General features: G+C 38.8%; 1 protein-coding gene across 3 annotated transcripts in view; it reads left to right on the forward strand.

The window, feature by feature from the left end:
* Nucleotides 1-15,888, forward strand: part of Cntnap5b (contactin associated protein family member 5B) — a 903,684-nt gene that overhangs the window by 795,771 nt on the left and 92,025 nt on the right. For all 3 annotated transcript variants that reach the window (XM_087580549.1, NM_001047873.2, XM_087580550.1), the window contains 1 exon segment: nucleotides 12,379-12,603. In XM_087580549.1, the coding sequence (XP_087436675.1) occupies nucleotides 12,379-12,603 (225 nt within the window).

Raw genomic sequence — 15,888 nt, forward strand, 5'->3', positions numbered from 1 at the left:
ACACCCTCTTTGTTAGTCAGCATAACTGTAAGGAAACATTTGACAGAAATTAATTTCAGGTTTTCATAGTATTAAAAAAATGTATGCTGCCCTAGTTCCTGTTGCTCTAACATTCTCATCACAACTCACAGTCTCCTTCCCAAACACCTCCAGGCCACTCCTCCTTTGGTCTCTGAATCTGCCTAGCCAGGAATTCTCATATAACAGAACCCTAACACATGTTCCCTACTTTTATTATCTTTCTCCCATTAGATAATGTTATCACTTCATCCATGTTATAGGAATTTTTTTATTTCTTTTGACAAAGCATTTTCTGGGTATTCCCCAGTTTTCTTTCCTGTTGATCTATTCATGATCCCTGGAATGTCTCCATTTTCTGATATTTATGAATAAGACTACTAAGAAAATTCATGTGCATGTATACAAGGGCGCATGCTTTATTTTGTTTCAAAATGATTTTTAGTGTATTTATTCACTAGGGTGTGTGAAGCTACTGTGAGGTCCATATGTATCATGTGATCCTATGGATGAGAACCAATTTCAGAATTTTGTTTCTTTCATCTGTAAGTGAAGGCACAGTGAAGAATCTATGGAAATGGCTGCCCCATGGGGGAGTGTAATTTTATTGATTGTAGATAAGAGAGAGAGAACAGACAGAGACATTGGGAAGAGTCCAGAGAAGAGAGAAAAAGAAGCAGACAGGGCTGACCAGGGCCTGTGCTGTCTCTCCTGCAGGGGTAGGAGAGTGGCATGGAAATGTGGAAGGAACAGCAGGGACAAAAAAGGGAAGAAAAGAGGCATGAGCAGGGTGTGTGTGTGTCACAGGATTGCTTGCTAGTTTTCTAATCTGTATTAGCCAAAGAGCTAGGATTGTAGAGCAAGTAAAATGGACCAGTGGACCAGGATGCTACTGTGGGGTTTGAAATGTATAATAGGTATAAGACAAGACTTTGATAGACAACCACATATGTTGATGGAACTGGCCCTCTCTAGCCAGCAGAAATCTGTTTTTGGGGAATTCTGCCTATGATCATTGAGCTTTCCACTAGAAATTCTCCTAGAGTCCAAATTGAGCTTAGGATAGACCAAGTCTCTGGTCCTCCCCTTTGGGGGAATGCTTGGAAGTTTTGCATTTGTACCTAACCTCACTGTGTAGCATTGGGAATAAAACTGAGGCACTTGATTGGTGAGTGACACATGGACATACCTGCTGAGTCATCTTGTTGCTCTATGGTTCATCTCTTGAGGAACTGCCAAATTGTTTTTCAAAGGGGGTTGCATATTTTCCATCCTTACCATAAATGACAGAACCAGTGTTTCAGTACACTCACACAGCAGTTAGTGTATGCCTGTCTTGCAGCATACATCCTACTTTATGGGAAATGGGAAATGGTGCCATACCATGGCTCTGGAGTGTACATACCTAATGACTAGTCATGCTGAAGATTCTTTCAGATAATTACTCTGCATTTCAATGTTCTTCTCTTAAAAACTGTGTATCTAATCCTTTTGCAGATTGTGATTCTTGTTGCCATTTAGTTACAATTATATTTGTCTTCTGAATATATGTTCTTATAAAAATATAGTATGCAAATTTCTCCTACCATTCTGTGGGTTTTCTTCTCACATTATTTATTGTTGTGTTTTATAAAAAATGGAGGTATGATGGAGTGGGCCAGGTGTCTTACTGGGCCCTGCCAAGGTATCAGCCTGAGCAATCAAGCCATGTGATAGAATGAACATACAGGAGGTTTATTGGTAGGAAGGGAGAGGGTCCTGGAAACGGGTAGAGCAGAGGAAAGGGAAAAGATAAGTAGAGAAAGAAAAGAGAAATGAAGAAAGAAAGAGGGGGAAGAGGCTGACTGGGGACATGGGAGGATGGGGGAGGGGCATAATCGGAAAAGGTGGTGCAAACTTTTTTTTCTTTTTTCAAAATGTTTTCTGCCTTTAAAAAATTTTTATTTATTTTTACACTCCAAATTTTATTCCCTTCCCGGTCCAATCTCAGACTTCCACATCCCATTCCTCATCCCTTCCCCCCTGTCTCTCATCCCACCCACCCCACCTGACCTCTAAACTCCCTGGGGCCTCCAGTCTCTTGAGGGCTATGTGTATTTTCTCTGGCTGAAACCAGACCCAGTAGTCCTCTGCTGTACATGTGTTAGGGGCCTCATATCAGCTGGTGTACTTTTCTTATAACAAGCTAAGCTACTACCTGGCTGCTGCTAGATTTTTTTTTTTTTTTTTTTTTTTTTTTTTTTTTTTTTTTTTTTTTTTTTGCGCAGAGCCAATAAGAAATGATAGCATTTCAACATTTTGGTTTAGTTAAATGTGAAGAACTAGTGATGGTGAGGCAGAAATGGGTCTAATGTTCTTTAACTTCTTCTGATGACTCTGGGGTAAAGCTTGCATCCTTTGGAAACTTAAGAAAATTGGGATGCGGATGCTCATCAAAGACTGAAAGATATGGCGGTTTCTTGCTGACAAAGGTTTGTGGAACAATCTGTGGCTACGAAAATGCAGGCCTTGTAGATTGGAGCACAAGTGGGTTGCTTCTCTGGAGCTGTCCTAGGTACAGATTTTGAGTAAACACATGGAATTGTAAAGGTGCCTAAACATGTATACATATATAGAGGCAGAAAATAAAGTAAGTTAGAAGAAAAACTTTTGGTTTCATGCACATTTGAAACTTTTAGGTAATGGTCTTGTTATTTTGGGACAGATGTCATTCAGACCCTAAGAGAACACAAAGGCCATCCCATGTTACTGTATCCTGCAAAACTCTCAATTAACATAGATGGAGAAACCAAGATATTCCATGACAAACCAAATTTACACAATATCTTTCTACTAATCCAGCACTACAAAGGATAATAAATGGTAAAGCCCTACATAAGGAGGCAAGCTACAACTTAGAAAAAGCAAGAAACTATTCATATTGGCAACAAAACAAAGAGAAGAAAAGTACACAAACATAATTTCACATCCAAATTTGAATATAACAGGAAACAATAAGCACTATTCCTTAATGTCTCTCAACATCAATGGTCTCAACTCCCCAATAAAAAGACATAGATTAACAAACTGGATATGCAACAAAGACCCTGCATTCTGCTGCCTACAGGAAACACACCTCAGAGATAAAGACAGACACTACCTCAGAGTGAAAGGCTGTAAAACAACTTCCAAGCAAATGGTCGGAAGAAGCAAGCTGGAGTAGTCATTCTAATATCGAATAAAATCAATTTTCAACTAAAAGTCATCAAAAAAGATAAGGAAGGACACTTCATATTCATCAAAGGAAAAATCCACCAAGATGAACTCTCAATCTTAAATATCTATGCCCCAAATACAAGGGCACCTACATACGTAAAAGAAACCTTACTAAAGCTCAAAACACACATTGCACCTCACACAATAATAGTAGGAGATTTCAACACCCCACTCTCATCAATGGACAGACCATGGAAACAGAAATTAAACAGAGACATAGATAGACTAAGAGAAGTCATAAGCCAAATGGACTTAAGAGATATTTATAGAACATTCTACCCTAAAGCAAAAGGATATACCTTCTTCTCAGCTCCTCATGGTACTTTCTCCAAAATTGACCATATAATTGGTCATAAAACAGGCCTCAACACATACAGAAAGGTAGAAATAATCCCATGCGTGCTATCAGACGAACACGGGCTAAAGCTGGTCTTCAATAACAATAAGGGAAGAACACCCACATATACATGGAAGTTGAACAATGCTCTACTCAATGATAACCTGGTCAAGGAAGAAATAAAGAAAGAAATTAAAGACTTCTTAGAATTTAATGAAAATGAAGGTAGAACATACCCAAACTTATGGGACACAATGAAAGCTGTGCTAAGAGGAAAACTCAAAGCTAAGAGTGCCTGCAGAAAGAAACAGGAGAGAGCATATATCAGGAGCTTGACAGCACACCTAAAAGCTCTAGAACAAAAGGAAGCAAATACACCCAGGAGGACTAGAAGCCCAGAAATAATCAAACTCAGAGCTGAAATCAACCAAGTAGAAACAAAAAGGACAATAGAAAGAATCAACAGAACCAAAATCAACAAGATAGTTAAACTCTTAGCCAGACTAATGAGAGGACACAGAGAGTGTGTCCAAATTAACAAGATCAGAAATGAAAAGGGAGACATAACTACAGCATCAGAAGAAATTCAAAAAATTATCAAATCCTACTACAAAAGCCTATATTCCACAAAACTTGAAAATCTGCAGGAAATGGACAGATACCCGGCACCGAAGTTAAATCAGGAACAGATAAACCATTTAAACAACCCCATAACTCCTAATGAAATAGGCGCAGTTACTCAAGGTCTCCCAACAAAAATGAGCCCAGGTCAAAATGGGTTTAGTGCAGAATTATATCAGATCTACAAAGAAGACCTCATACCAATACTATCCAAACTATTCCACAAAATTGAAATGGATGGAGCACTACCGAATTCCTTCTATGAATCCAGAATTATTCTTATACCTAAACCACACAAAGACCCAACAAAGAGAGAGAATTTCAGACCAATTTCCCTTATGAATAATGACGTAAAAATACTACACAAAATTCTGGCAAACCAAATCCAAGGGCACATAAAAACAATCATCCACCATGATCAAGTAGGCTTCATCCTAGGCATGCAGGGATGGTTTAATGTACTGAAAACCATCAATGTGATCCATCATATAAACAAACTGTAAGAACAAAAACATATGATCATTTCATTAGATGCTGTGAAAGCATTAAGCATTTGTCAAAACTCAACACCCCTTCATGATAAAAGTCCTGGAAAGAATAGGAATTCAAGGCCCATACCTCAACATAGTAAAAGCCATATACAGGAAAACAGTCACTAACAATAAACTAAATGGACAGAAACTTGAAGCAATGCCACTAAAATGAGGGACTAGACAAGGCTGCCCACTCTCTCCCTACTTATTCAATACAGTTAGTGTAGTTTGAGCCAGAGCAATCAGAGAACAAAAGGAGATCAAGGGAATACAGATTGGAAAAGAAAAGTCAAAAATATCACTATTTGTACATGATATGATAGTATATTTAAGTGATCACAAAAGTTCCACCAGCGAACTACTAAAGTTGATAAACACCTTCAGCAAAGTGGCTGGGTATAAAAATAACTCAAATAAATCAGTAGCCCTCCTCTACACAAAAGATAAACAAGCCAAGAAAGAAATTAGTGAAATGACACCCTTAATAATAGCACAAATAATATAAAACACTTCGGTGTGACTTTAACCAAGCATGCAAAGTATCTGTACAATAAGAAGTTCAAGCCTCTGAAGTAAGAAATTGAAGAGGACCTCAGAAGATGGAAACATCTCCCATGCTCATGGATTGGCAGGATTAATATAGTAAAAATGGCCATTTTACCAAAAGAAATCTACAGATTCAATGCAATCCCCATCAAAATACCAATCAAATTCTTCAAAGAGTTAGACAGAACAAATTGCAAATTCAACTGGAAAACAAAAAACCCAGGATTGCTAAAACTCCTCAACAATAAAAGCACTTCTGGGAGAAGCACTATCCCTGAACTCAAGCAATATTACAGAGCAATAGTGAGAAAAACTGCATGGTATTGGTACAGAGACAGACAGATAGACCAATGCAACAGAATTGAAGACCCAGAAATGAACCCACACACCTATGGTCACTTGATTTTTGACAAAGGAGCCAAAACCAACCAATGGAAAAAAGATAGCATTTTTAGCAAATGGTGCTTGTTCAACTGGAGGTCAACATATAGAAGAATGCAGATCGATCCATGCTTACCACCCTGTAAAAAGCTTAAGTCCAAGTGGATTAAGGAACTCAACATCAAACCACACGCACTGAACCTAATAGAAGAAAAAGCGAACACATTGACACTGGAAAAAATTTCCTGAAGAAAACACCAATGGCTTATGCTCTAAGATCAAGAAACGACAAATGGGATCTCATAAAAGTGCAAAGCTTCTGTAAGGCAAAGGATACTATGGTTAGGACAAAACGGCAACCAACAGATCGGAAAAAGATCTTTACCAATCCTACAACAGATAGAGGTCATATATCCAAAATGTACAAAGAACACAAGAAGTTAGACCATATGGAGACAAATAACCCTATTAAAAAATGGAGTTCAGAGCTAAACAAAGAATTCATAAGGGGGGTTGGGGATTTAGCTCAGTGGTAGAGCGCTTGCCTAGGAAGCGCAAGGCCCTGGGTTCGGTCCCCAGCTCCAAAAAAAAAAAGAACCAAAAAAAAAAAAAAAAAAAAAAAAAAAAGAATTCACAGCTGAGGAATACTGAACGGACCAGAAACACATAAGGGAATGTTCAACATCTTTAGTCATAAGGAAAATGCAAATCAAAACAACCCTGAGATTTCACCTCATACCAGTGAGAATGGCTAAGATCAAAAACTCAGGTGACAGCAAAGGCTAGCGAGGATGTGGAGAAAGAGGTGTACTCCTCCATTGTTGATGGGATTGCAGACTTGTTCAACCATTCTGGAAATTAGGCTGGAGGTTCCTCAGAAAATGGGACATTGAACTACTTGAGGACCCAGCTATACCTCTCTTGGGCATATACCCAAAAGATGCCCCAACATATACCAAAGACTCATGCTCCACTATGTTCATAGCAGCCTTATTTATAAGAGCCAGAAGCTGGAAAGAACCCAGATGCCCTTCAACAGACGTATGGATACAGAAATCGTGGTACATCCACACAATGGAATATTACTCAGCTATCAAAAACAATGACTTTATGAAATTCATAGGCAAATGGAGGAAACTGGAAAATATCATCCTGAGTGAGGAAACCCAATCACAGAAAAACATGCATGGTATGCACTCATTGATAAGTGGCTATTAGCCCAATTGCTTGAATTGCTCTAAATGCAGAGAACACATTAATCTCAAGAAGGATGATCAAAATGCGAATGCTTCACTCCTTCTTTAAAAGGGGAACAAGAAGACCCTTGGCAGGGGACAGGGAGGCAAAGTTTGAACAGAGGCAGAAGGAACACCCATTCAGAGTCTGCCTCACATGTGGCCCATACATATACAGCCACCCAATTAGACAAGATGTATGAAGGAAAGAAGTGCAGACCGACAGGAACTAGATGTAGATGTCTCCTAAGAGACACAGCCACAATATAGCAAATACATAGGCGAATGCCAGCAGCAAATCACTGAACTGAGAATGGGACCCTGTTGAAGGAATAAGAGAAAGGACTGGAAGAGCTTGAAGGGGCTCGAGACCCCATATGAACAACAATGCCAACCAACCAGAGCTTCCAGGGACTAAGCCACTACCCAATGACTATACATGGACTTACCCTGGGCTCCTACCTCATAGGTAGCAATTAATAGCCTAGTAAGAGCATCAGTGGAAGGGGAAGCCCTTGATCCTTCCAAGACTGAACCCTCAGTGAACATGATTTTTGCAGGGAGTGCGGTTATGGGGTGAGGATCTGGAGAGGAACACCCATATAGAACGGGATGGGGAGGGATTAGGGGGATGTTGGCCTCGAAACTGGGAAAGGGAATAACAATCAAAGTGTAAATAAGAAATACTCAAGTTAATAAAGAAAAAAAAAAGAAGGATGGAAGCATCCAGACTGGTTTTCCTTCTTCTTGTGATTCATGTGGTCTGTGGATTGTATCTTGGATATTTGAACTTTTGGACTAATGTCCACTTACCAGTGTGTGCTTACAATGTGTATGTTGTTTTTGTTTGTTTACTTTTTTGTTTGGGGTTTTTTGTTTGTTTGTTTGTTTTCTTGTGATTGGGCTATCTCACTTAGGATGATATATTCTATTTCCCTCAATTTGCCTATGAATTTCATGAAGTCATTGTTTTTCATTGCTGAGTAGTATTTCATTGTGTAGATAAACCACATGTTCTGTATCCATTCTTCTGCTGAAGTGCATCTGGGACCTTTCCAGCTTCTGCCAATTATATATAACTATGAACATATTGGAGCATGTGTCTTTGTTGTATGTTAGAGAATCATTTGGGTATATGCCTAGAAGAGGTATAGCTGAGTCCTCAGGTACTGGAATGTCTAATTTTCTGAGCAACATGCAGACTGATTTCCAGAGAGGTTGTATCAGTTAGCAATCGCACCAACAGAAGAGGAGTGTTCATCCTTCTCCACACTTTCTACAACATCTCTTGACACCTGAGTTTTTGATCTTAGCCATTCTGACTGGCATGTGGTGGAATCTCAGGGTTGTTTTTTTGCATCTCCCTGATAACTAAGAATGTTGAACATTTCTTTAGGTACTTGTCAGACATTTGGTATTCTTCAGCTGAGAATTCTTTGTCCAGCTCTATACTCCAATTTTAAATAGGGCTATTTGGCTCTCTAGCATCTAACTTCTTGAGTTCTTTGCATATTTTGGATATTAGTCCTCTATTGGATGTAGAATTGGTAAAGATCTTTTTTTCCAATCTGTTGTTTGCTGTTTTGTCCTAACCACAGTGTCCTTTGTCTTACAGAAGCTTTGCAATTTTATGAGGTCTCATTTTTGGATTCTTGATTTTAGAGCATAAGCCACTGGTGTTTTGTTCAGGAAATGTCCCCTAGTGCCCAAGTGTTAGAGGCTCTTCCCCACTTTTTTTTCTATTAGAGTGTATCTGGTTTTATGTGGCAGGTCTTGATCTTCTTGGACTTAAGCTTTGTACATGGTGATAAGAGTGGATTGATTTGCATTCTTCTACATGCTGACCTCCAGTTCAACCAACACCACTTGTTGAAAATGCTATCTTTTTTCCACTGGATTGTTTTAGCTCCTTTGTAAATGATAAAGCGACCATAGGTGTGTGGATTCATTTCTGAATCTTCAATTGTATTCCACTGATCTTCCTGCCTGTCTCTGTACCAATAGCATACAGTTTTTATAACTATTGTTCTGTAATATTTCTTGAGGTTGGGAATGGTGATTCCCCCAAAACTTCTTTTATGTTTGAGTATAGTTTTTGCTATCCTGGGTTTTTTCTTATTGCAAATGTATTTGTAAATTGTTCTGTATTTCTCTATAAAGAATTGAGTAGGGATTTTGATGGAAATGTCATTGAATTTATAGATTACTTTTGGTAGCATTGCCATTTTTACTTTATTTCCCCTGCTAAACCATGAGCATGGAAGACCTTTCCATCTTCTGAGATCTTCTTCAATTTCTTTCTTCAGACATTTGAAGTTCTTGTCATACAGATCTTTCTCCTGCTTGGTTAGAGTTGCATTGAGGTATTTATGTTATATGTGAAAATTGTGAAGGGTGTCATCTTTGTTTTCAATAGTCTTTCAGTCTGCTCTCAGAAGGCCTCTCTCCATATAACCTCATGGACATGAGCAGTATCAAAGGCACACCAGCTATCTGTTTCTCTTGTTTATTTCTCAGCTCCTATGTCTTGGTGAGTTACCAGTTTAGCTTTCTGGGTACACATTCTGGACAGTAAAGGCTCTGCCCATATGATCTCATTGTTTGAGACCATCATTGCCCATCATACCTCTGTCTACACTGAATGAGACTGTTGCCACTGGAGAACCATGTTACCTCTGCAAAAGGCATATCCTAAATATATGATCTGGCCTCCTGAATGTATGCCAAAATATCTGAGCAGTCATCCACATTGTGATCTGGGTCAGGCTGTAGGAGAGCTGGGCAGCTGGGAAGTGAAAAGTTATCCTGGTGGATTTAAGAGCAGAGACTGGTAATAAGTCATTCTGTCATCATCCTTAACCAGGCAGCATTACTGGAATGAAGTGTAAACAGGAGGACTAGCTTTACCCAATTGGGTCTAATTTCTCTGACAGGTAGGCCACTTACCAGTGAGAGGGCCAGACTCTCAGTATTTATCCCCTGGATCTAGGGAGGATACATGTATTTGGCAGAATAGGGCCTTTAAGAACCATTGATTTGATAATGCAAATTTCTTAGTGCCTCCTAGATGTCCTAAGTCTCTCTGGACATTTTTTGTTATTGTTGTTCCTTTTGCTACCATTTATAAACTGTTGAAGAGACCGTCTTCAGGATTCAGCACAACAGAATGTTCAGGTCTATTATTTATCAAAAATGAAGGTGGTAGGTTTCTCCTCCACATTTAGGGTTACCCTAGGCTTGGGGAGGGGAACTGAACCTTGTTCCCCTTATTCTTTATCTTCCAAGGTCTAGCTTTGGATAGGCTTCTTCTTATGGGGCATTCCCTAGTCCAGTGGCCCTCTGTACAATAAGCACATTGGTTCTTTCTTAAGTGGACACATTCTCGATCCTTAAGGCTCCCCTTACCTCTTTCGTCAGAAGCCATCTGGTTTAGCCATGGCCTATGATCTTCTGGATCTTATCCAGGTTGCAACTGTGTTGCCTCTGTTCTTTAATCTGCTTCAATTCTGTTACTATTATGATCACTAAGTCCCAGAGTCTTTTCTCTTAACCTCTCTCCCTGCCTAATATCATACACTTTGGCAAGATTTGTAGGCTGTCTTTCAGCCTCTTTGAAACCTTATAGCAGTGTTTGAAGGTAAACCAAGAGCCTCCTTTTACCTTAAGTGATGTTAAACTTCCAATCTGGATGAGTCAAAGCCCATGTCCACCACAGATCAATGCTAAGAATGTCTCCTGGCCCCATGTTCCCATGGTCCCCTGCTAGGTCTATCTTACCCACATTCCAGCCATGGATACAGACACAAGGCCTCTTCTCAGAACCAAATTTACAGATGTGACACCATTCAGAGTTTAAGAACAGAGACCTCAATGCTACACACTAACCTCTGCATGAGACTGGGGTGCCATACAACAAACCACTACATGGATAGAATTCACCTGTAGACAGACAGCAGGAATTTCTTAACATGGACACACACACACATACACACACACACACACACACACACACACACACAGAGAGAGAGAGAGAGAGAGAGAGAGAGAGAGAGAGAGAGAGAGAGAGAGAGAGAGAGAGACCTAGACTGGATACAGCAGCATCAAGACCACCCAGATCAGTAGTCCTGAAAGCCATGAGGAAATATCTGTCCAACACATCAAAATGTTCTGTCAAGAATGTGTTTGTGAACCCTGAAAGACCAATCAGTATCTGATCCAATACAATCATACCACAGTCTTTATTTACAAGCTCAAGATTTGGCCTAACTCATTGCCAATCCACCAAAGAGTTTGGTGGAAAAAAGCTTTGAAAACACACTAGGACATGATTTTATAGGGAAAAGTGAATGAGTGGTGAGTGTTTCTAGCTTGTCAAGCATGTAATTGGGGTGTTACTGTGTCTTTTATCATAATTGGCTGGTGCTGGGAGCCAAACCATAAACTTAGCTTCTGCATTCTTCCTCATTGGTGGTCATTATGCATGGGCAGGCTTATCATCTGGAGGTGCAGATTTGTTGGGGAATAATTTGAAAACTGGAGCAAAATGTTGAATTTGTTGGGGGAATAACCTGGAGATGTAGGTCTTGTTTGGGGGTAGCCTGGAAGCTGGACTTAGTTATAGACATATTTTAGTTTACTTGAGTTTAAACATAAGTCAAGTTTTCAAGATGGAGTCAGAGCCCCCCAAAATTTTGCTCTCGAGTATTAAGTCTATATTTAAAAAACAATCAAAGAAAACAAATTCTTGAATTTATGGTTATGAGAGTGGATCCTATAGTGGAATATTTCATTTGAGACCCTAGCAGCTGACTTAGAACTGGTAAAAAGCTCAGAATCCATATACTTAATTAAAAATTTGACCGACTCATCCATTTCCCAACCCTTACATCATGTTATATTTTAACACAGAAATTCAAAAACTGCAAACATTGCTAGTTCCCACAGAATCAGATGATAATACAGAAATAGGGTTTGGTGTTATGATTAATCTTCCCAGCCATATGAATAATTGCAAAGAATGGCTAAAAAGGGCTTAGGAAATAATTCTGTCAGCAAAGTTCTTGTCAGACAAGCATGAGAATCTGAATGTGGATCCTCAGCAACAACTTAGAAAACTAAATGACACTGGAGCAAGTGAGATAGTAAGGGTCCTGAGCTCACAAAACACTCTAACCAGTGCAAAAGCTCCTGGTCTAAAAATAAAAATTGGAGAGTGATAAGGGAAGACGTCCTACCTGTAGTCTCCAATGTTAACATGAATCATTATCTGAACATGTGCGCAAGCACATAAGAATGGATTTCGCCATCTTCAAAATTATTAAGAAGCAGATTGTGTGATTATTTTTTTAAACACCCCTTACCCAGTGCTAGATGCAGCAGAATCAATGAAGAGACATTACATCGTAATTCCCTAAGTGTTTGAAAGTATGCTCTCTTATATTCTCTTTTACAGAGATTTCAGCTCTTTTTGATTCTACCACCTCCATTACATACATGTTTCAAGAACCATACCCGGTGTCCAAGAACACAAGCACCTCATCTTCAGCAATCTACACAGATACAGTTCTGTCTAAGGAAACCATTTTGCTGAGTTTTGTGACAGCACAAGCTCCAACCCTCTTGCTCTACCTCAATTTCTCTACTCCGAGTTTTCTGGCTCTTCTGCTCTCCAGGAATGGTGAGTGTTGGTGGAATGAAGCTACAAGGCCAGCTTTGCCTGAAGGGATAGTTCATGCTCTATAGTACCCTCCAGAGACTCATAGCTGGACAACCTCAGACTAACATTCCTTCTACTTCATCTTTATAAGTCATAATTGGTATTCTCGGCCAGTGTAAATTGGCCACTGAAGTCAAAACTCATTGACTTTAATTTTTCTTGTTTGCTTTGCAGTAATTACTTATTAATTTTTCCATGCTGAAGTCCATTAAGTATAAGATCTCAATTTCAGGACATTTGCCACATGTATTCTGCCATTTTTGCTACCATGCTCATCACTGGGGCCTAATAAAGCATAAATATAAGCTGTATTTATAGATAAGCATTTCCAGGTCTTTGACAGAAATATATGAGAGCCATAACTCTGTTGCACTAGACCTCACTTTTGAGAATCGAGCTTTTCACTTAGAGACAGCAATTCTTTTTAAAATGATTGACTAGTTAACTGTCATATTTGAGACTCAGAAATGGTAAGACCTGGAGTATTTTGCGTAATCAAAAAGTACTACTGTTTCACAAGTATAATTTGTTTATTTCATTTCTTTCTTGCAAATATTAAAATTATTTATAAAGATCCCACATTCTTGCAGCCCATTGTCCCATGACTTCACATAAATAGATGAACTCAGGAGACTTTTGAAGGCTACAATTCATTGTTATCTGTGCTTCTATGCTGATGACATTCTCAATAAACTTTAATTTGCAAAGATGGTCTTGCTTCTCAGTTGTCAAGGTATCAACTGTCATGGTAACATTACTGACTATGTGTATTCAAGAAATATTTTTGAATCAAACTTTAGAAAGAATGTAGACCTAGTACATATAAGATGGTTGCAGAAAGGACAGAAATTATATCATATGAGAAATATTGATGACATTTATTCTAAGAACAAAATAGAGGGATGAAACAGAAAGTACAGGCAGATAGGAAAAGGAAGAGAAAAATGAAGGAAAGGAGAAAATGGAAGAGGAAGCTGAGGAGGAGGTAAAAGATGAAGAAGTAGAGGAAAAAGACAAAGAGGAACTGATTGATTTTCAAACCCATGGGCCATTTACTCACCAACTTATTACTACTTAAAATATTATGGCCAAAGGTACCAATATATCAGGACCTCAGCTTTGCCATATCAAGCCTTTCTAGTGTATGAAGTTATCTTTAGAACCTTTGGCATAGACAGTTTGAGAAGGTACATAGAGCACAAATAGCTAGTCCATGGAACAACCAGGAATGTCTATCAACCCTCAGCCCAGTAATCTTTCTTCTATCCTGCATCACCTTCTCTTGCTGTGTTTGGACAATATAAAAATAGTTATAGAGAGGATTCTTTTGGAAGTGTCTTTAGGGTTGGCCTTCATATACCAATATGAGTCAAAGTGTACCTCTGACAATATGACTGCCAAGAATACATGAAATGAAGAATAGGAATCACAGCATCTAATCACTTTAATGAACCAATACTTATACTGTGCTTAACTCACCTAAGAACTCTGGTTACTCACTAGTATGAATGTACTTACTAGGGCAGGTTTGTACAGTTGTAGGAATTGAGGCATGAGGACATCAAAGTTCATACAATTACAATGAATAATAGAAAGGAACCTCAACCTCCCTCACTGAGCCCAGTATCATAGTCAGGTTTTGTTTTTCTTCTTGGAGAGTCTCACTGGTACTCATGTATGCTGCCTCTGAGTGCTGGGACTAAACATGTTCACCTTCACACTTGGCTGTTTTCTTAATCACAATAACTAAATGTAAAGTGATAATCCTTCAACCTTTGAAACACATAATTCTTTTAAAGAATTGACCATTCTTTAGTAGGGAATCATTCCTGAAATCTTCCCTGTAATATTTACTTGAGTTTTCCTTTCAAGATATTCTTACGCTTCCTTTATTTAGATGTTGTACCTGATCTTATAGATATTTGCATTTAGAAACTCTTACTGAATTCATGAAACTAGAAAGTGCAAAGGTCCTGTTGTTGTTTTAGGGCTCAGATTACAGGATTACTGTGAAAACTCAGGTGTGCAGATTAGGTTCACAGGCTGACTCACAGAAGAACATTCTAATATAAAAAGGTTTTCTGTTAAAGATGTGTCTCTAATCCTAGAAGAAACTGAAATTTCCAGGTTCTTGTGTACTGGAGCAAAGCATTGAACCAGAGCACATGGATAGTGGTAGAAACAGACAGCTTATTAAGGAGAAAGCCAGTCCTGAACATGGCAGTAAGCTAGTGGGCCAGGCCAGGCTCAGGCTAAAATCCTTTGGCTCACAGTGGCAGATCCCTTTCTAGATCATTCCCAAAATTACTTTCCTTTTCCCAGGGACTTATTTTGTACTTATGTTTGATTAGATGTAACCTTCAGAGGAGATGTTTCTTTGTCAACTGATTCTTTTTATATGGTAATGTTGATTCCCTGCCACTTACTCCTGCCTTCTCACCACAATTCCTCTCTAAGTTCTCCCATGCTGTGGGGCATCTGATAGTCCAGAAAATGCTTTATTTCATATCTGTGGTACTTCTGCCATCTTCTTATCCCTCAAAGACACAACTGAGGGACTATTCTTACTGTTTTGTAAATACTCATAGTAGTTACTGGTATGATAAATACAAAACACTGGGGAGACAAGCAAGAGTTGCTGCTGTCGCCAACTGCATGAAAAGAGACAGATTGAGAAACTAACTAAATGTGCAAAAAGCAACTGACACAGAGTTGGAGTGAATAGATTTCTCAAGCCATCTAGCTAGGAAGAAGACTTTGATTGAAAACCCAGACCAGAATGGGTTTTAATACAAGAGACTCTATATTAAGAAAATAGGATCAGTTCCTCTTTTTGAAGTTACATATTCTCAAAGGTTGAAGAAAGATAAAGATGTAAATAAAATATAAAATGTAGATAAAAAATCCAATAAAAGAAAAATGTAAAAAAAAATAATGGAAGTGTAATGAGAGGAGATGTTTACCTGGAAATCTCCTGTAATCAGGATCTACTCACACAGATTCCCGCAAAACTAACAGCTGTTTTTAAAACATACCTTGTTCTGATTTTAAGACAACTTTAGCAGTCTGGTAGTGGTGATAAGATCCCGGCTTAAAAGGAGTCCCATTTGTTCTCTCACAGGGATGCAAAACCCACTTCCAACCCTTCAGGATAAGAAGAAGCCAGGATGTAGGATTAGAATGATAAATTGTAAACATTCAGAGAAGTTCTCATCTTGTAAGTTTACTTTACATAGTTAATCAGGC

The sequence above is a fragment of the Rattus norvegicus genome, chromosome 13, assembly GCF_021556685.1.
Source record: "Rattus norvegicus strain SHRSP/BbbUtx chromosome 13, alternate assembly SHRSP_T2T, whole genome shotgun sequence".
Taxonomy (NCBI): Eukaryota; Metazoa; Chordata; class Mammalia; order Rodentia; family Muridae; genus Rattus; species Rattus norvegicus.